Source organism: Natator depressus, chromosome 14 (genome assembly GCF_965152275.1).
Source record: "Natator depressus isolate rNatDep1 chromosome 14, rNatDep2.hap1, whole genome shotgun sequence".
In the NCBI taxonomy this organism is placed as follows: domain Eukaryota; kingdom Metazoa; phylum Chordata; order Testudines; family Cheloniidae; genus Natator; species Natator depressus.
Genome location: NC_134247.1, coordinates 32,762,916 through 32,784,452, shown reverse-complemented (window position 1 = coordinate 32,784,452; position 21,537 = coordinate 32,762,916). Strand labels below are relative to the sequence as shown.

At 47.3% G+C, this 21,537-nt stretch overlaps 1 protein-coding gene and 1 long non-coding RNA gene across 2 annotated transcripts in view; both read left to right on the top strand.

The window, feature by feature from the left end:
- Window positions 1–3,093: 3,093 nt before the first annotated feature.
- The window catches only part of LOC141998764 (uncharacterized), a 40,136-nt gene continuing 21,692 nt past the window's right edge, over window positions 3,094–21,537 (top strand). Inside the window, exon 1 of the long non-coding RNA XR_012641910.1 lies at window positions 3,094–3,522. This is a non-coding gene — a long non-coding RNA (uncharacterized LOC141998764). The remainder of the gene's footprint in view (window positions 3,523–21,537) is intronic.
- LOC141998708 (uncharacterized) lies at window positions 4,873–10,147 on the top strand. The gene is made up of 5 exons (XM_074971672.1): window positions 4,873–4,949; window positions 6,700–6,788; window positions 7,342–7,468; window positions 8,087–8,200; window positions 8,565–10,147. The coding sequence occupies exons 1-5, from the start codon at window positions 4,898–4,900 to the stop codon at window positions 9,848–9,850; spliced, it is 1,668 nt and encodes a 555-aa protein (XP_074827773.1). The 5' UTR covers window positions 4,873–4,897; the 3' UTR covers window positions 9,851–10,147.

The window sequence follows — 21,537 nt, the reverse complement described above, 5'->3', positions numbered from 1 at the left end:
AGGAAAGCTGCAAGAGTTCTCCTTTCTGGCTGATCTGGGTGCACCCTTCTTGACTTGGGGGGCTGACCCTGACAGGTGGATGGATGGGGTCCAGGTACCCCCAGATCCTGCTGCTCTTTTCTGGCTGAGCTGGATGCTCCATTCTGGCCTTCGGGGTTGGGGCATGTGTGTGCCTCTGCCTGGTGGACGGATCGGCCCCAGGGACCTCTCAGCCTCCACCTCCAGAGGCCGCCCCTTAAGCCTCGCCCCTTCCTGGGGGTACCAACAAGAAAGCCTTACCACCCTCCACTACAGCTCGACTATTAAGCCTTCCTATGTGGCTTGTGCTGGGGAGCTTTACCCCCGTGGGGTACATTTGGGGGGACACCCCGGCCGGAAAGAATTCCAGCCACCAGGACAACCCAGGACCTCTCACACCCTAAGTGACACTCAGACTCCCAACAGTCAACAAACCATGCTTTGGAGCAAAAGAGAACATCATTTCTCGCAATTTTGCCAAAAACAAAAAACAACCCAACCCAACCCCCACAAAAACAGGTACCTGAAAAAGACACCTGACTTCATCTTTCAAAGGTCTTCTGCATGCTCTCCCCAACCCCTGTGTGTGGGGGGGTTGAGGTAGGTTGTATGTACCAGCCCCTATAGCCGCCATTAGCAGCTGCCGCTCTCTCTGCTCTGTCTTCAGAGCTGGGCAGCCAGAGAGCAGTGGCTGCTTTGATCTTTTAAATTGGAGGAGTGGGCATGGGGGGCTAAGGCAAATTTTGGCATGGCTACAGCCCCAACAACTCCACTCCCAGTGCCACCCTTGTGTGCAGGGCTGGTGGAAGGAGGTTTCACGCCCTAGGTGAAACTTCCACCTTGTGCCGCCCCCTGCCCCTGTGGCAGCTCCCCGCCCCCCCTCCACCCTGAGGCGCCCCCCCGGGGCAGCTCCCCACCGCCGCTGCCTCCCCCTGGGCCCAGGGAGCCCCTCCGAGGCAGCTCCCCGCCCCAGCTCACCTCTACTCCGCCTGCTCCCTGAGCACGCCGCCGCTTCTCCCGCCTCTCAGGCGTGCGGCGCCAATCAGCTGTTTGGCACACAAGCCTGAAAGGGAGAGAAGCAGAGCAGGGCGGTGCTCAGGGGAGGAGGCGGAGCAGAGGTGAGCTGGGGCGGGGAGCGGGTCCCCTGTGCGCCGCCCCCCTCACCCCCGTTACTTGCTGCAGGCGGCCCTCCCCGCGCCCCCCCTGCCCCAGCTTACCTCTGCTCCATTGCCTTCCCCAACCACTTGGCGCCCTAGGCTACTGCCTAGTTCGCCTAGTGGTTGCACCGGCCCTGCTTGTGTGTTCTTTCAGTGTGCTGTCCAGCTCTGCTCAGATAGCTTGTTCAGCAGACCTCGATAGGATTACTCAGTGTTGCTAAGTTCTGAAGGCTGTAACGTCGTTGCCTTCATAACGCTGCTCAGGCTGCCTGGTGCTTCTGCCCTTGGTTATTATTAATAGCAGATAAGGGAGCCTGCTCATTCAGCAGTCTTCGATGTTACTCGTCAAGAACAACCACAGGCCTGGTTCAGTGACAAAGGCACTGGGCCAGGTTTTTTGCCCTCTAGGCACAGTCCCAGCGTCCTGGCTCTGCGGTTACAGGTACACTGACACACGAGTGCCTAGTATCCAGGAACAGCTCAGTCAGTGGCTGAACAAAGAATTAAGGCAAAGTGCCTCGAAATTTATAGACTGAAACAAACAACTAGAACACACAACTTATGCCCCTCCTTACATGTGTCATGACAGCTGTCCGTTTCCTTGCCTTCTTCCTGATATCTTAGACAAAACATCCCTATCCATTGTTTGTCAAACCATCCTCTCTTGTACTAGACTGGGATGTATCTGTCCTATCTCGGATATATCTATGTAAATCTCTAGTGCCTGGTACAGCAGCAGCAACTTTGCCAAGTTTATGTACAGGGCAGTGAACTTGTGAGCATCTGCTTTAATACATGGCCTGACTTGGGTTCACAGCCTCTGGTTCAGGCCTGAGATCTTGCTCCAGGCCCACTTCTCCAGGCTTTTTCTCTACTACACCCCCATCTGTAGCAATTACTCAGGGCAGTAATTCTCCTCCCAAACTGAGGAACGCTTTCATTATTTAGCAATTAGAGACAGAACAAATCTGTGACTGTAGAGAGTTTATAGTGGAAAAATCTAAGAATGACACAAATTGGCTAAGTACACAGGAAAAAAGCAATACCTGTATTTGAAAGGTTTCATATCAAGTGAATATTTAAAGAAAAAACACAATCTTTATGCAGAGATTATAGTAGTAATCCAGCGAGAAAATTATCAGCATCTCAGGGGGACTGCAGTAAAATGCAACAAGTGAAGAAAAGGGGAAATCTGTGCAGCAATAATTGATGATTGGCGAGAAAGGGGGCAAGATTGGAGGGTAGAATATCTGCATATTAAATAATCATATGGTGGAGCAGGAAAACTGGAGGGGATCTATATCAACCTTACCCTCAAAATATTACAGTAAAAGCCTATTTTTAAGGGTGCAAAGTTGAGCAATCTCAGTTAGGCATTGTCAGAATCAAGGATGTCTAGGCCCTGTTAATTCAGCCCCCTTGTGTCTGTGCCTTGCTATATAATCTTTAATGAGAGGATCACACACTGCAGTGCTCATTAACACAGGACCTGTCCCATCTGTCTTGAGGGCCCTGTCTTGCTGCTTTCTCCCCCACAGGACCTGTGTCTGCTAAAATGCAAATCGTTTAGTTCCAGCCCCCTCTGGTGCAATTGATGGGGTCGCTTCAACCCTGGTTAGCTTGATGGGTCTGTGTAAGCGAGATGTAAATACATTCTCATGGTCTTTCAAAGTCCTATGGCAGTAACTGCGGGGGAAGGTGGGGAGGGAAATTACTTTCCTTTGTCTAGGGTGGGATGCCCTGAGAAACGTGTCCCCAGCTGCTCCGACCTCTAGGCAGCCTCTCTAGGACCCAGAAGATCCAACACCCCCTTGCCCTTGATGAAATTAGGGACTCTCTGCACCAATCCCCAGTCTCCATAGAAACAACTCTTCTCCCCCCTCCCCGACACCTGGACGTCTCCTTTCTGCTCACTGACATGGTGGCTTCTATGCAGGACGCTCCCTTAATGCTGAAAGAGGCTGCCTGTGCCCATGGGATGTGGGTCCGCCAGGAGGCAGGGTCTGGGGCAGGGGGCTGCCGTGCAATCCCTTGATCGCTAGGACCCAGGAGCAGCTGGGATGCGGCTCTGGGAGCCATCGCTGAGGTCACTCAGTCCAGCAGCAGGAAGTGAATCGCTCTCGCTGCAGTGACTAGGGTGCTGTGGGGAGCCCGCGCTCCTTGCAAGATCCCCGAGCCCCGGCGGCTGCTACTGGGGACCCCGGGGCCCTGGCGGCACCCGGGAGAGGGGAATTCCAGCAGTAACATTCCCGCTGCTCCCCAGGAGCCTCTCCCGGTGCAGAGACCCCAGCCTGGCCAGGACCCCCCATCCCGGCTGCTCCCGGGGAGGGCACCGCTTGGAGGGAAGGTAAGAGAGACCTGCCCATCCCCAGGGAGCGGTGCCCCCCGGTGCCATCCTGGCTGCAGGGGGAGGGTTTGGCCCCAGGCTGCTCCCAGCGGAGCTGGCTGCGATTCCCTGGTAGAGGTGAACAGGGATGGGGCATGGGAGCAGGAGGGGGGCTGAAGAGGGATGTGTGAGGGGAGTGCGGGAGGGACCATGGGGATGTGGGGCTGCTGAAGGGAAGCTGAGGGAATACGCAGGAATCAGGGGGCAGGGGGAGGATTCTGGGGCTCAGAGGAACAGAGCTGGAACAGAGGGAAACTCTGTGGGGAGAAAGAAGGAAAGGGGGGGCTGTGGAGAGGCTGGAGGGCGACTATGAGAGCAAGTGGAGACTGGCTGGGGAAGGGAGAGCCAGAGGGTAGGAGAAAGGAGCGGGATGGTGAGAGATACAATGGCAGCTCCCCCAGTCCATGGGGTAGGGGGAGGGCTGCCCTGCCCTGCCCAGCCCAGCAGCTGGTGGGGAATCTGTTAAACAAGCAGTGGGGGGTGGAGAGGGGATTTACCCCTAAGGGCTCAGTATTTACAAGGGAAATTCGCTCCCCACACATGCACATATAAACCCTGCTCCCAATTTATTCTTGGATCTTTTTAAGACAATCTCATTATTTGGGGATCTGATTCCTGCATGTTAAATGCTTGGAGTTGACAGGACTCAACAGCGTCCTGCTCTGATTTCTGTGCAGGATTTTGGCGACAGCAGGCAAGGAATCCAACTGGTATTTATTTGGGGTTGGTTCAGATTCAGTTCCATTCAATATATTTGGGTTCATTTCTGGTTCTAGCCACCCAAAGAAACAAAAATAAAACTTCAGTTACCTGTTTAAATCTTATTTCAATCTTAGTGGGGGTAAATTAAAAAAAGAGAGCTGCAACTTAAAATGGAAACTGTTTTGATTTTTGGCTATTTATTTATTTTTTAACTTTAACTTTTTACATGAATTTTCCTGAATTTTTTTGTTGTCAAATAAACACAATTTTTTTAATGAACAATTTGGCTGAACAACCTAAAATAATATCTTTCAACATTTGCTTTGCCATATTGGACCTCTGCAGTGAAAGGATACGTTTGAGGCCTGGAAATTTTCTTTCAACACTCACTCGTGTTGCTGTAACTGCCAGTATATTTTTTGCTAGTTGATTCAGCTTGGGCAAGACATTTTTTGGATGTTCCCAGTAGTTTGTTCTTACTGAGAAATGGCTCATCTGCGAATGAATCAAGAATTGGCCCAATCCTTTTCTGGGCTTTCCTTCGTCCAGATATCACTTCCTTTTTAGAGATTTCAGAAGCTTTCAGAAGAAGTTCCAATGCATCTTCCGATTTCAGACATGTCTGACAGATTCTATGACATCATTACTTCTGACGGAAGCATTTCCATCTTCTTCCATGTTCTGGTGTAATGAAATTTTGCCTTGACTTTGTCATCCTCTGATAGTGGGGGGAGGGTGTCGGAGGGTGGTGGAGGTGGGCATCAGACAGTGCCGGAGGGGTGGGCGGGGGTTTGGGAGTGGGCCCTGCAGCTGGCTTCAGTGAGGAAGGGAGTTTGGAGCATGAACCCTGCTTCAAGTGGGAGGGAGGAGCTGCCCCAGGGGGTGGAGATGGTGGGAGGAGGCCTGTCTAAGGGGAGAAGGTTGGGGAGCCATTACCTTTGCCCTTGGGCTTGAAGAGATATTATGAACTTCAGGGCCCAGGGAGCATCCCCACTCTTCTCTCCCCAGGGGAGCATCTCAGAGGTGGTTCCTCTACCTCTGGGCCTCCCTTCTGCCTCCCATGGTGTGCAGGAAGCTCCCAAGCTTCTCCTCTCCCTTTCTGTGCTTCTGGGCTGGCCCTCTTCTCTTCTCATTCTCTTCTCACTATCCTGGGGCAGGCCATTCTGGGAGCCATCATCGGCCCATTGGCTAGTTAGTTTCGTCTCTTAAAATTAAAATGAGAAATTCAGATCACTGAATTTTTTTTATATTGAGCTTAAAATTATGCTGAATCTTTATTTTAACTGGTCCCCTCTCCCCCACCCACTTTTTTTTAAGTTCAATTCAGTCAGTAAATAAAAATTATGGTTCAGTTCTGGTTCCAATACAAAATTCCAGTTTGAACTGGTTCTCTGGTTCCAGTGTGAGTCCAGATGGGCAAATGCGATTAGCATCGGTCTGACTGTCCCTGGGGGGCTGCAGGGGCAGCACAGGAAGGCTCTGTCATTTGCACCCCCCACTAGAGGGCTCTGATAATTCCTAAGGCAGAGGAGGCCGGTGTCAATCTCTGTGCTCTGTTTAGTAGAGCCCTAGAGCTAGCTGGGCTTCCTGGGGCAGATGCTGCTGCCTCCATTGTAATCTGGGAGCAAGGTCTGTGCTGGGATAGACCATCATTAAAGCCCCTGTGTGCCCAGCCAAGGGGGGACTTTCTCCTGTGGCTGAAACCAGCCCCTAGGGCAGCCCCGGTTTCTGCTGGAGACTCCAGGTGATGAGAGAGACCTGGGGTAAAGTGCTGGGGATGGACAGGAAAGTGACTCTGCACAAATGGCCCCTCCTCGCCCCATCTCTTCTCCCAACTGTCTGCGAGTCCCAGATCTGCTGCCCTTGATACATCCTGTCACACACCTGCTAGCCCTGGCAGTAGCTATTAGAGAGAAAACTCACAGGAATGGCAGGACAGAAACCAGTGCTTCCATGCAGAAGGGAAAGGGAAGAGACTGGAAGGGGCAGCAAGAGCAATAAGGGGGGGGGAAGGTTCCCGGCTCCCAGCCCTGCCCAGCTCCATTTCGTGCTGCACCCCAGGGCAGATTGACTTTAATTAGAAGAAGGTGAGGAGCAGAGAGAGGAAAAGCCAGTTCCTGCCTCTACCTAGTCCCCGCACTGCTGGGGGAATGTGCTGCCTTGGGGACAGTGTCAGGGGGGATCACTGAAGTAGCTCCTTTGATTCTGCTCTTTTCCACTGCTTGGCTCAGAGACTCTGTTACTGGGAGTGTTTAAAAGTATCTTCTGGGTTTAGTCCCCATGGAAGGGGTCAGGCCTGTGTTGTAATAATGTCACTGAGGGTTTGCCCTGCATCACAGAGTCTAGCCTGTCTGTCTGCAGGGAAAGAGTCTGGGGGGAATTGGGGTGTGAAATGGACTAACGCTATTCAGAAAATTCCCCTTCTCACCCTGACAGGCTGCAGAATAAGGACAACGTGTTGCTCCATATCATCCCATTTTCCTAGGGGACAGGGAAGGGAAATGGCTATGGTGGAGCCAGCTCAGGTACAGGATTTTTGGGGGAGCTGCTGGGGAGGGTTGTTGTGGAGAGGGAGGGACAGGAAATGCATAGGGTGAGGCAGGGAGGGGGACAGGGTGTGCTAAAGCTGCTTGGACATGCTCAGCCTAGGGCCTGATTTATGAACAGGCCAGTGGGGGAGGGAGTGAACATTTCCCCATTTCTGAAACAGGAAACAACTCCCTGGACAGGGCTGGGAAAACAGACCCCTAGGCAGAGACTGTGGTGAAATACAAAGGGAGGGTGCTGGGATTCCTGTCCCTGTTCCCTGCACGGAGCTCTGCTTCCCACATCAGCCTGTAGGCAGCAGGTGTGTGGTAAATGAGAAGACCCTGCCGTCCTCCCTCTTCTGGGAGGGACAAGGAGCTCTCGCCTTCTCTCTGTTCCCTGGAGCCTCCTGGCCACTCTGAGCAGGGTGAGGGTGGGATTCTGCTCCTCTGGCCCTCCCAGAGCTGTCCTATTTGTGTGCTGTTTCCCACATGAATAGTGGGATTGTGGCTGGGGCAGCAGGTACTGAGTGGGAAGCACCTGTTGTTTCAGATGCCGGTGACCTTTGAGGATGTGGCTGTGTATTTCACGGAGGGGCAGGGGGCTCTGCTGGACCCCGGTCAGAGAGCCCTCTACAGGGACGTCATGCAGGAGAATTATGAGACTGTGACCTTGCTGGGTAAGGATTCCTGTCCCCTCAGTTATTTGAAGCCCTGGGGCCAGCATTTCTGCACCTGGTCAGGTTCTTCCCTAGTCAGTTACATTAGAGGGGACTGGGTCTCATAGTCCACAGCTCCAGTGTAAGAGAGCCATTCACCTCCATACCCCCTCCAATGGGATAGGGGAGTCATGGACCTAATGGACATGCTAATTTATCCCCATCCCTCCAGCTTTCACAGGGGCAGGAGCAGTGTATTATCCTATCTGCATTAATTCTCACTCATACACAGGATCTCTGTTCACCTCCCTTCTTGGAAATAGCTCCATGTGTGGGGAGGGCACTGGCCTCTGGAGGTTTAGACATATCCAGGGGTTTAACACCAGAGCTGTTTGTGCCTCAGCAAGTTCCCTAGAGCACACAGATCCTGAAAACTCCTAATGAGGGTGTGACAACTCCCCTTCCCCCAGACATTGACCTCTCCCAACGGGGCTCAGAGACCATGTTCCCATCCATTCAGATCCCACAACCCCCCAGCAATTCATGGGGTCAGTTTAAACTCAAGATGTATCCTTTGTGACAAATACTCCACCAATCATCAGTGCACTCTGATTATGCCTGATTTCACCCCCTGAGCAGGACTTCCCATTCCCAAACCTGACCTGATCGCCCGTCTGGAAGCAGGGGAAGAGCCGTGGGTCCCAGATCTTCAGGCCTCCAAAGAAACGAAGCTCTCAAGAGGCACCCACGGAGGTGAGGAGTCAGTGACACTGACACAGAAACTATCTTGCAAAAGAAGAAAAAACCTAAAAATCCCAAAAATCTGGTGTGAGCACCCTCAGTTCTGTCTCATCCCACCCAGGTTAGGCAGTGGTCAGCAGGTGTCATTCATCATGGCAGATAACGCTCATGGCTACCCACCCACCCTGTTAGCTGTCAGGATTTTTCTCCGTGACTTCACTTCCCTGTCAGTGTTTGGATGGGATGTGGAGGCATAATCCAAATTCTTAGTCTTCCAACAGCTATTACATTATGTTTTCCCTCTTTGCTATTTCCCTTTCTGTATTTTCTACCAGCCCAGGCAATGACTTCTGCCTGGATTCTCTCTCTCCCCCAGCAGGTGATGAGACAATGAGTGAGAATGAGGAGGGGAATCCACAACAGGAATGTCCTGAGCCAGTGGAACTGCAAGGGAGCACAGTTAGAAAAGCAGATGGGAATTTTTTCCAATGCTTGGAACAGAGAAAACCCTGGAGTAATTGGTGCAGGTCAGAAAGGAAGCTGGGAAATTGCCAAAGGAAGCAAGTGGATGAATCCATTGAAAGTGGGAGAGGAGGCAAGGATTCCAAGGAAAGCAAAGCCCAGCTGACAAATCACAAAGGAAAGAAACCCTATAAATGCTTGGACTGTGGTAAAAGCTTCAGTGGGAGCTCAAATCTTATTAACCATGGGAGACTGCACACAGGAGAGAGACCCTATAAATGCCTTGAGTGTGGGAAAAGCTTCAGTAATGTCTCAGGCCTTATTTGCCATAGCAGAATCCACACGGGAGAGAGACCATATAAATGCCTTCAGTGTGGGAAGAGTTTCACTGTATCCTCAGCCCTTATCATTCATCAGAGAACCCACACGGGAGAGAAACCCTATAAATGTCTTGAGTGTGGAAAAAGTTTCCGTGCACGATCAGCCCTTATTGTACATCAGAGAACCCACACAGGAGAGAAACCCTATAAATGCTTGGACTGTGGGAAAAGTTTCAGTCAGAGCTCACATCTCATTAGCCATGCAAAAATCCACATGAGAGAGAGGCTGTGTAAATGCCTTGAGTGTGGAAAAAGTTTTATTGCACCGTCAGCCCTTATTACACATCAGAGAATCCACATGGGAGAGAAACCGTATAAATGCTTGGACTGTGGTGCAAGCTTCAGTCGGAGCTCAAATCTTGTTACCCATCGGAGACTGCACACAGGAGAGAGACCATATAAATGTCTTGAGTGTGGGAAAACTTTCAGTGCACCATCAGCCCTTATTGTCCACCAGAGAACCCACACAGGAGAGAAACCCTATAATTGCTTGGACTGTGGTAAAAGCTTCAGTCAGAGTTCACATCTTATTAGCCATGGAAGAATCCACATGGGAGAGAGGCCATATAAATGCCTCGAGTGTGGAAAAAGTTTTATTGCAGCATCAGCCCTTATTGTACATCAGAGAACCCACACAGGAGAGAGACCCTATAAATGCTTGGACTGTGGTAAAAGCTTCAGTTGGAGCTCAAATCTTATTGCCCATGAGAGACTGCACACGGGAGAGAGACCCTATAAATGTTTGGACTGTGGGAAGAGCTTCAGTCAGCACGCAAGCCATATTAAGCATGGGAGAATCCACAAGGGAAAGAAACTGTGAAAATGCCTCCACTGTGAGAAAAGTTTTAGTCAGAACTGACACCTAAGTAGACATCAGACAATTCAGACAAAAGAGAAACTCCATAAATGATTGGATGATGGGAAAAGCTTCAATCCCAGGTCATACCTTCCTAAATGTCGGAGAATTCACATGGGACAAAATCTACAAATTCCTCAGCTATGGAAAAAGTTCGATTTGAAGATCAAACCTTGCTTCACATCTAACAATCTACGCAAGAGAGAGAACCCATAAATACTTGGATTGTGGGAAAAGCTTCAATAACTGCAGGGAAAGATTCAGTCTGAGCTCATGCATTATTCCCAATTGGATAATTCACAAAAGAAAGAGCTTGAATGTGGGGGTAACTTCATTTGGTGCTCACACAGCATCCAGCATCAGCAAATCCACACAGGGAAGAGGCTTCTCAGATGTCCTTAGCATGGAAAATGCTTCAGTTTGAGCTAACACCACAATGGACACCAGAGACTCCTCCACACAGGAGAGAAATTCTCTCAGTGCCATACCTAGGGCTAGCCAAAGTAGAAACTTCACTTAGTAATTTCCATGCACAGCAGTGGCATTTGGCTCCCAGGTATCCATCTGCCCATGTCTGGGGGCAGATTCCAGCAGCAGCTGATCCTGAGCTGAACAAGGACACTGGCTTTTCCTGGTCTAAGCAAAGCCCAGGAAGAGGAGGAGAAGTCCCAGTCAGCCCCTCCTTCCTGCTGCAGCCCTGGCTGCTGAAGTTCTGGGCCTTCCTGCCTCCTGCTAACCTGCTGGGGGAAGGGAGAGAGAAACTCCTCCAGAAGCTCCCTCTGCCTGGATGAAGTTCCACCCTTGCCTTGCCTTTCCAGGCATGGTTTCTCTTCCATGGAGACTAGGAGAAAGATACTTGGGCCAGGCCCCACATTCACTGTGGACAGCTGTCCCCACCCTGCATCTTCCAGCAATATTCCTGGGCTGGGCTCCCCCACTTACCTGGAGCTGGTCCCTGCAGGGTGAGTGTCCCTGGGGCTGGCAACACTTCCCCTCTCGAAATCCCTAAGGTGCTGGGATCCCGGGGGATCAAATATGAAGGGACCAGGAGGAATGGGTTTTGGGGAGGAATCTGAGGAATAGAGTGGTTGGGTCTGGTGGATGTGGGAAGCAGAGGGTGCTGGGGAAATAAAATGTTAGGGATCATGGGATTAGAGCGGAGAGTATGGGAAAGAGAGGTGCTGCCTCTTATCAATGATGTGCTCAGCCCCTTTTCGCTGGGCAGGGAGCAGGTCCTCAAGGAATCCATTCTGAAGCACTTTGAGGAGAGGAAAGTGATCAGGAACTGTCAGCAAGGATTCACCAAGGGCAAGTCGTGCCTGACTAACCTAATTGCCTTCTATGATAAGATAACTGGCTCTGTGGATGAGGGGAAAGCAGTGGACATGTTATTTCTTGACTTTAGCAAAGCTTTTGATACAGTCTCCCACAGTATTCTTGCCAGCAAGTTAAAGAAGTATGGGCTGGATGAATGGACTATAAGGTGGATAGAAAGCTGGCTAGATTGTCAGGCTCAATGGGTAGTGATCAATGTCCATGTCTAGTTGACAGCCAGTATCAAGCGGAGTGCCCCAAGGGTCGGTCCTGGGGCCGGTTTTGTTCAATATCTTCATTAATGATCTGGAGGATGGTGTGGATTGCACCCTCAGCAAGTTTGCGGATGACACTAAACTGGGAGGAGAGGTAGATACGCTGGAGGGTAGAGATAGGATACAGAGGGGTCCTAGACAAATTGGAGGATTGGGCCAAAAGAAATCTGATGACGTTCAACAAGGACAAGTGCAGAGTTCTGCACTTAGGACAGAAGAATCCCATGCACCGCCTCAGACTAGGGACTGAGTGGCTAGGCAGCAGTTCTGCAGAAAAGGACCTAGGGGTTACAGTGGACGAGAAGCTGGATATGAGTCAACATTATGCCCTCTTTGCCAAGAAGGCTAATGGCATTTTGGGCTGTATAAGTAGGAGCATTGCCAGCAGATCGAGGGACATGATCATTGTCCTCTATTTGGCATTGGTGAGGCCTCATCTGGAGTACTTTGTCCATTTGGGCCCCACACTACAAGAAGGATGTGGAAAAATTGGAAAGAGTCCAGCGGAGGGCAACAAAAAAGATTAGCAAAAAGAAAAGGAGTACTTGTGGCACCTTAGAGACTAACCAATTTATTTGAGCATAAGCTTTCGTGAGCTACAGCTCACGAAAGCTTATGCTCAAATAAATTGGTTAGTCTCTAAGGTGCCACAAGTACTCCTTTTCTTTTTGCTAATCTTTTTTGTTGCCCTCCGCTGGACTAACACGGCTGTTACTCTGAAAAAAGATTAGGGGGCTGGAGCACATGACTTATGAGGAAAGGCTGAGGAAACTGGGATTATTTAGTCTGCAGAAGAGAAGAATGAGGGGGGATTTGATAGCTGCTTTCAACTACCTGAAAGGGGGTTCCAAAGAGGATGGATTTAGACTGTTCTCAGTGGTAGCAGATGACAGAACAAGAAGTAATGGTCTCAAGTTGCAGTGGGGGAGGTTTAGGTTGGATATTAGGAAAAACTTTTTCACTAGGAGGGTGGTGAAGCACTGGAGTGGGTTATTTAGGGAGGTGGTGGAATCTCCTTCCTGATATTCTATGAGTCTGTGAATTCAAATGAACCCCAAAACTCTGTTTGAGCTTTCTGAGCTTAAATCACTATTTCCGTCTCTTGGTAAAGTGGCTTCTGGGCTTTTGCCAGCCAAGTCCAGAACATTTATAGATGGGCAGATTTTGGATTTGGTTTGTTTTTGTTTCTTTTTTCCTTTTGTGGCATTAGAAGAATGTTAAAACTTTTGAAAATGACACAATCAAGTAATGAGGGGGTGCTGAGTAAAGCCGGTTTAGGCAGTTCAGAAGCAAATGGATAAATTTGCTTTTTCTTCTTTTTGGAGTTATGATTTTGTGGGATTTCACTTTCTGAACCTGAAAGTGTTTTGTAGCTCACCTCGTAGTGTTGGTTTTCCTTTCTTCCTCAAGGCTGTTTGGTCACATACTTTGATATTAGTTTAGTTTGACAGGATGTAGTACAAGTTTATTGGGGACTTTATGAGACAAATTATAATTTGCCAGAAGAGTCCTTTTTAATTTTATTTTAACCTTTCTTTATCCTTTGTCATGAGATCTTTGTGTTGTTTGAACAATGAAAATTATCAATATCTCTGAGCACAAATACCTAGCTTGAGTGCTAGATTCTCACTCCGAGAGGCCAAGACTGATAGGACATGGAGTTACTGCCTGACCCCTTCAGAGATATGAGATACAGTCAAGAGGGTGAGAGGATGGGGAGAGAGAACTGGAAAACTGCAAACTTGTCTACTGAGAGCCAGACAGCTGAGGCTGAGAACTGTGAACTTGTTGCACCAATGCCAGAGAGAGACAAATATTGCCCTATGAGTGCTGGGTGAAGCCATCCCTGAAATCTAAAGGGGTACAAATGATACCCCTAGAGGAATGATGAGGCGAGGGGGCAGTGTCTCCCGATTACTGAGAGGATGAGCTTTGGCAGAGACAAGTAGGAAGCTAGGGAAGCCAACACACCTAGTCCAGCCTTGAAGCCAGGCTGATTTCACACTGAGGGCTTTGTTAAGGTAAAACAGATATCCAAAGTATATAGATACCTGAATATTTGGACATATGTAAATGAATATATGTTATGATTACTAATAAATGAATGTTACATTGTATGACAGGGTTTATATACTGAGAAATATATGCCTCAACACCTTACTCCTTAAAATGATTATTTGGTTGTACCACAGCAGTGTTGATTGCTATTTCCATCCCCTTCTTCACTCGACGCTGTAGCTTAGCTTTCTTGGTTTGATGTACCATGTAATAGCCCATTCCTATGAGAACAACAACTGTTAGGGCCTGGATTCCCATTAGGATTACGCTAAGGGTTCAGACCACTGGCTGTAAAGTCACATCCTCTGGAATTGCCCACCAGGGTGTTTCCACCTCTCTTTGTACATTTTCTGTTTCACTCATTTGCTGCTGGATCAGTTGAGTTATTGGTATTAGGGATTCTTTGGTTCTTGCCACCAAATCATATGTTTCACTGTGGGGAACAATTCAATCAGTAAGTCTTGTAAGCATTCATGTGGAATGGTTGTTTCAGTGACAGCATTGCCTTTGCTTGTTAACCAGAAGGCATGGGCTCCTATTTGAATGGTGCTGGTAGCAGGCACGCAGAACCCAGCATCACTTGTAGGGCAAATGTTGCCAGCTATGGGAAAATTATGATAACCTATAGCAGAGGCCATGTCCTGAATTCATACTACCTCATTAACCAGTCCGTTTTGTACCAGTTGAGCACAGCCTTTTCTGGTGTTATTAATTATCAAGTGTAGTATAGCATTCACACAGCCACTATCCATTATGTTTTATGCAACAAGCCTGATTAATTTCCGAGCCAGTTTCAGTTACTAGGTGCATGGTGGGGTAATGCTGTACATATGTCTTGTTTACAATCATCCCCACACTATTTGCGTAATATACCTTAACTGGCTCTTGCAACCATCTAGGGACTGCCATCATGAGATATACACTTTTGCCGTCCTTGTGGTCCAGTCTTGGGACTCTATCAAATTTAGGAAATTGTAGAAAGATAGGCACAATATGATTGATGCCTTGTTTTATTTGTTTTAAGATGGCTGTAGGGTTTAATATCTCTGGCCAGTTCTGAAGTTGCAACTGCAACAAACTTTGCTGTACTATCTTGATTACTCTATTGCCATAGGCCGTGCAAGCAACTGCCAATGAAACATCATTATTTTGTATGCTGTTGATGAGGGACAGAATGGTAGTATTCAGGTGGCTAAACCCTTGAGCAATCAAATGCATATTATCAATAGTGATTGCATGCTGGTCCAGTAATTAACTGCTAATATCTCTTCCTGTCTTAACTGCTTTGCCTATTCCATTCACAATGGTGTTTATTTTTAAATTAAGATTTTCAATATCTGCAGAGTTCCATATGGACATGCCAAGGCTGGAGCATCCCAATGCTATTCCTAATAAATCCCTCCTGTCTCTATCATGTAGGGCGATTTGGGAGCCCTTCCAAAATTGTAATTGCATCTCCAGTTCCAAATTAAACCAATCCTTATAGTGTTTGGGGCACTGCCTTAGCATGGTCATACAGGCAAAATTGAGTTTTAGTGGCACATAGCTCCATCCTACATTCTCTACCATATACTCTACAGTAGGGTGTAGGTGAGGTAGGCCATGGTTGTACAATGGGACACTCACTCCTTGGGGTAGTGTCAGTATGTGGAGGAGTGGAAGGAGGTGGCGTTGGGGCTGTTGTTGGACAGGCATCTTCACATACTTGTACATGGCAGATGCATTTACTGGTGCTCGGGGTCGTGGACCAAGTTCCCTTGTATGTTCCTGTATCTTTTAATTGAATGTTACGAATGTGAATAGATGCACTCCACTTACCCTGCAAGTCAGTAAACTCCACCCTACTTGTCCAATCTCCTTATGCTTTTACACTTGCATTTATGTAACTAATTACCACGTCTACTGCTCGAAACCAGTCCAAGTATACTGTGTTGGTCTCGCGCTTGTGTGCTTGGACAACACATACCAGAGTCAGATCCTCCCCTACCACTCCTGTGAAATATTGCTCCACTACGTGCTTTGGTGCCACTAGAACACACTCCATTTCCGGAATGGCTCGTTTCCTTTCCTTGCTTTGAGTATGTTCATGTTCACTTGGTGTGTTACTGTTAGGAGTGTTAATGGAATATGTGTGAGGAAGTGCAGTAAGAACAATAGCCTGATCACAATTAACAACAATATCAACCTTCCAACAGCATGCATATTCTCCCTGTGTCTCTTTACTCAAAATCAGTTCCTTTTCAATCCGTCGTCGGGCATTATCGACCTCTTGGACAGGAACATGTTGAGCAACACTACGGTCTCCAACAGTCCGTCCCCAAGCCAACATAATCGCAAAGGGTGACACCCTGAGGATGTGTTTATTTGTCGCTTTCCTTCAGTTTCACACACTAATTTCAAAACCGTTCCAATAGGGTGCTCCTGACTTGCTGCATCCCATCCAGTGGAGCTATTAACTGTTTCTGTCCAAAGAGTTCTGGTCACCGAATGTGTTTGGTTGATCTTTTTGACATCGACCAATCCCTTTGCTCCTTGAGCCACTACCAGCACACCCAACAGGGTCCGTATCCAGGTTGGCAACCTAAAAATATATAAAACAACACTCGCCTCTCTCTCATGGGTAAATGTGTATAATTTTTTTTTTTAAAGCAGCAGGAATATTAATAGCAGTGGTAATATCAGACTGTTATGATTATAAGACCGAATTGGTGTAACTTCCTTTCAGCCATTTCCATTTCTTACTTGACTGCTCCACAGGAGTATAATCCCGGTTCAGTAATTCCAGAATAATTTGATCATTTAGGGGATTTAGGAACAGGAATCTCGTTTTCAAGGGAACGGTGGGTGTGTTATCAATCCATGAGATTCCTGGTCCCAACATCCATAAAGGCTGTTTTCCTGCTTGGTCCAGCATCCATACAGAAGTGTCTTTATCATTCCAGCAGATGGTGATCATATTACCAATACCCCCAAGTAAATTGTCCTTTTGCGCTCAATTGTTTGACAGGGTAAGGTCTGGACACTTCAAATCTTTTTAATTGACCCCAAGCAATATACAGTAATAAGCGGGGTGCCGATGGAACTCGAAGGTTAAAGCTTGTAAAACTTCCAATATTCTGGAAGGTTTCCATTATGCTTACCTTGATCACTTATCCTGTGTATCTGTCTGTAGAAAAGCACAAACATGTCATATACAGTTTAACCCCCTTGTATTCCTTTCATTGCATGGCATGTTTCCACCGAGGCTGGTCCTTTATTTCAACCAAGTACAGAGAGGGCCCTAATTTATCTAAAATTGGCCAAGGACCTGACCATTCACCTTCAGGAAATTTTTTCTTGGGAGCCAGTTCAATTTTAACCATAACATGGTTTCCAGTTTGCCATTGTTTGATATCATTGTTTTCATCAAACGCCTGGTTCATTTTTTGCTGCTCTGCAGCCTGCTGTGCTGCAGCTGCTCCTTGAACGGTGCCCAACCACTATTTAAAGCTATTCATCCAGCTGGTGGCTGCCAATGCTGTAATTGTTTCCCAATCTGGGGGAGACAGCAAGTTTTCCCAGCCGGGTATAGGTCTCCCAAAAGGTATTTCATAGGACGGCTTTGGATCCTCATTAGAACCCATGGAAGTACCAGATCCTCATTTGTTCCCAGTTCATTACACACTTTAGGCAGTTAAGAGTTTTAAGAGATTTATTCATCCTTTCCACCTGTCCCCCAGTTTGACGATGGTAGGGGATGTGTAACGGTAGGGGAGTACCTGCCCAGGTACCCATACTTTGGTATATCTGTCCAATAAATGCAGGACCATTGTCAGAATCAATGCTGTGTGGCAGCCCCCATCGAGGAAAAAAAATTGTTATGAACACGTTTGCGGAGACCCAGCTGTTTTTTTTCTAGTAGGGAATGCTTCTACCCATTTGCTAAAACTATCCACAATTACAAACAAAAATCTGCTTCCCCTAGGAGTAGTAGGCAAGGGTCCCACAAAATCAACCTGTAAATATTGGAGGGGGCCTTTTAACGCTTGGTGCATTAACTCTCCATGTCTTTTCCTTCTAGCAGGGTCTTGCTTAGCACACGTTAAACAACTGTGACTATGCAGGTTTAAATCAATCTTTCATTCCAGGCCACCATCCCAGTTTGTTTTTCCAATGCCTCTTCCTGTTTTGGGTGACCTCCCACAATTGAACCATGCACCCATCCTAAAAGGAGGTACTGCGTCTGCTGAGGAAGTACCAGGACCCATTCATTTTCTGGTTTTGCCAGAATTAGGTCTCCCTCTTTTCTCAATGGGACACTCTGCCACTGTGAAGGGCATTCTATTATCCATTTCTGTATTGAGTCATCTTTTGCCTGCAGGTCCTGTAAAAACTGAAGCTCTTTCGGGTTGTTTCCCTCACCTTGTTTTTGCTTTGCCTGTGCCCAGGTGGTTACTGCCACGGATGTAGGCTCCCCCAGTGTTCCAGTGAGGGCTGCTTCCTTAGCCAGTTTATCTGCTAGTTCATTTCCCTTTTTCAATGGACCTGTTCTCTTATGGGCTTTTATTTTAACCATCCAGATCCTCTGATACCGCCCTGCCAATTGCTCTATTTGCTGCCATAAGGTCTTGTGTTTGATTTCAGATTTGTCAGTTCCTGTAAAACCTACACTATTCCATCATGGTAGGTAGATGGTGGTTCCCTTGTAACCATAATCTGAATCCGTTCCTATTATTAGCTCTGTTTGCTTGTCCTTCGTTCTAGCTAGAACTTCTAAGACCGCTGATGCTTCTGCAGACTGTGTTCCCCCTTTGCTCAATTTGTACTGGAAGAAGTTAACTCTTTGCAGGTTTTCAGTTAAACAAACCCCTGCAAAGCCAGTGACTCGTTTTCCTTCGGTGTAATACAAGCTACCATCCACAAACCAAATGGTTTTTCCAATCACCTGTTCAATTGGGGTTGCTTTAAAGACAGCATGCACTTTAGATTCCTGTTGGGGTTCACAAACATGTTCTTGCCTGTTTATAGTCAATCCCCATACAGATATTTAAGGTTCTTTTAGTGGGACTAATTGAACATTCTCAGACATTAGAGCAAAGACCCATTGAATGGCCTTATCTACTCTCGCATGTCCTTTAGGCAGATTTTCCTGACTGAGTAATTTTCCCAGTGCATGGTGACTCTTTACAATCACCTTGCTTGCTCCGATAATTGCCTGAGCTTTTTGTCCTGTCCAGTAGGCAGCGAGTGCAGTTTGCTCACAAATTCCCAGTTTGTTTTCTGGACCTGTTAATGCTCTGCTATAACAAGCAACGGGTCTCTCCCCAGCACCAGTATCCTGTGTAACCATACTAACAATACAGAAATTCTTAGCACTAGGGTACAATACAAAGGGGAATTCGTTGTTAGGGGCGGACAAGGTAGGTGCCTCCATTAACCTTTTTTTCAGGCTCTCCCATGCATTAGTTTCCTCCTCTGTCCAGGTCCACTGTGTTCTTTTAAGTACCTCATACAGGGGACCTGCCTTCTCTGCGTACGCATCATAAAGTCTCTGCAGAAGTTAGTGAGCCCTAAAAAAGATTGCAAAGATTTAGTATCTACCAGCATAGGGAGGTTAACAATACACTTCACCCTTTCCTTATCCACAGACCTTCCCCCTGTACTGAGTTGAATTCCAAGATATTGCACTTCTCTCTGTTTAATCTGGGATTTAAAGGTTAAGTTTCAAGCCCTACGGTTGGCAGCTAGTCAGCAACAGCCGCATTAATGCTTCGTGTTCCTGCTCTGTTTTACTGACTATTAAAATATCATCTACATACTGGACTATTCTTCCCATTTGTAACAGCCCCTCCTTCTCTAGCATATTTCTCACTACAGTATGGAACATTGTGGGGGCGTCACAGTACTCCACAGGCAAAACATTCCAGCTGTGTTGCATACCCTGGAATACAAAAGATGTTCTGTCCTGAGACTCTGGGTTTAAAGGTAAACTCCAAAAGCCGGTTGCCACGTCGAGTACTGAGAACCACTTAATGTCAGCGGTTACTACCTAAATCAATTCTGGGTAAGCAGGCACTACTGGTGCTCCCCGTTTGGCAGTTTGTTTAACCCCCGATAGTCAATAGTTAATGTCCATGTTCCATCAGGTTTTTTAACTGGCCAGATTTGTGCCTCATTAGGCGCTGAACACCTTCTAATTAATTTTTGTTTTTCCAGTTCTTCTATAACTTGCCTTAAAGATTCTTTTGCTTCCTGAGGTATCAGGTATTGTTTTATGTATGGGGGTATGTCTCCTTCTAATGTAACGGAGATTTGCATTTTTCCCGTATCTAGGGAGTACGCCTGCCCACACAGTTTGAACCTCAGCCCACCAACCTTCCCAGCCTTCTGGCACAAGAGGTGGCCATTTAGGCTTTATTGCTTTCACCATCTGAGTAGCAAGTCCCATGGGGATCAGGTTAGCGTCATTTGTACCTTGTGCTACAGTGAGAGTTTGTCTGATACACATATTTGGGAAGTCCAGGATTGATCCCAATTGTTTGATAGTTTCTGCCCCAATTAGATATTCTCTCCCTGCAATAGCACACTTCTCCTGAATGGTATGTATGAGTCTACGAGTGTGTACACCAAACTGGAGAGGGAGGGTTTTGACATCATATGTTTGTTTAGTTCCTGATATGCCCTGGATCTGTACAGAACCCACGACTGGATATACATTAAATTCATCTTTTACTATAGGAATTCCAGCCCCCATGTCCAATAGAAAATCTGCAAGCCGAACCCTGACTCTGATGCTTAAGTAGGGGCATCCTCAGACATCTATTGTCATGGGTTGCTGAAAAATGCATTCTGAGTTGCAGCGGGGCTGTCCTATGCTACTGAATTAGTAGCTATTGGATCATTCCGTCCCCATGCCAAGAAGTCACCTTAGCCACCTTCATCACTGCCTTTTCTTCCTCCGTTTGAGACTCCTTGCCAATCATACATGCCTGTAGCTGTGCCCACAGCTTCTCCTTCTCTCCTTTAAGGTCTAAGTTCTCCTGTTTCAGAGCGATACTCAGTCACTCTCTCTATTTATTCCTCGACTTCTGTTCATTCCACGACCTCTCCAATTCTGGCCAGGGCCACGGAGAAAGTATCCAGGACCCTCTGTTTTCCACTGTCCTAACTGTGTTAGCAACTCATGGACAGGAGTTCCTTCATGCTGTTTAACTGCAATCTCTACTTTTTCAATCCATTCATTCCAAGGCAGCGCCTCCAAAACAAGTTGCTTCAAATCCTCAAGATTAGTAACCCCCACTGTTAACCTAGTATATGTTTGTATTCTGTCAGCCAGCTTGGCCGGAGCTTCCCTTGGCATTCTTGTAATTCCTTTAAGTGCAGCTAATTCACTGGATAGCTTAAAATGCTTTTGAGCCAAACGTTTAACCATTTGTGTAACATCATCATCAAAACCAAGAGTATGACAATTCAATGGTCCCAAAAGGGTTTGTACCAGAATTGGTTCTTGTAACATGTCCATTCCCACCACCTTTAACAACTGTGAGCATTTATGTAGCCATGCCATAAACTCATTAAAATTCTCAGAAGGCGGGGGGCCAACAGCTCCAGTTAACGCAGTTAGTTCATTAATTTTTAAAGCATTGAGCCTGGCTGTTAAGCCGCTAGCCCGAGGTGGGCAAGGTGTAAATGTACACTTGGGTGCCTGATTCATTTCCCTTTCTGCATAATTGCCACTGTAACCCCCAAATATTTGGAGAATCATAATCACAATTCCTCCAAACACTTGTGCAGCAAACTAATTAATTTTCATTTGCTGTTCTTGTGTTCACAATGGTTCAGTCATCTAACCAGGATGGAATTTTTCAATGTGCCTGAGGCCTTCTCCACACATGGTTTGTGCACTGATTTAGTGAAACTGGGGCAACTCTGTTATGGGGTCATTCTTAAATTGGCTCAAGAAGAGTTCAAAAACTTATATGAGTGTTCACCCAAGCAAGTGGCATCGATTAACTAAATAGTTGA

Bases quoted from the DNA above. Each gene is read 5' to 3' on its own strand.
- LOC141998708 (XM_074971672.1), top strand. From the start codon at position 4,898: ATGACATCATTACTTCTGACGGAAGCATTTCCATCTTCTTCCATGTTC. The intron at 4,950-6,699 runs GTAATGAAATTT...TCACCCTGACAG, and splicing joins ATCTTCTTCCATGTTCTGGT to GCTGCAGAATAAGGACAACG. The intron at 8,201-8,564 runs GTGAGGAGTCAG...TCTCTCCCCCAG, and splicing joins CTCAAGAGGCACCCACGGAG to CAGGTGATGAGACAATGAGT.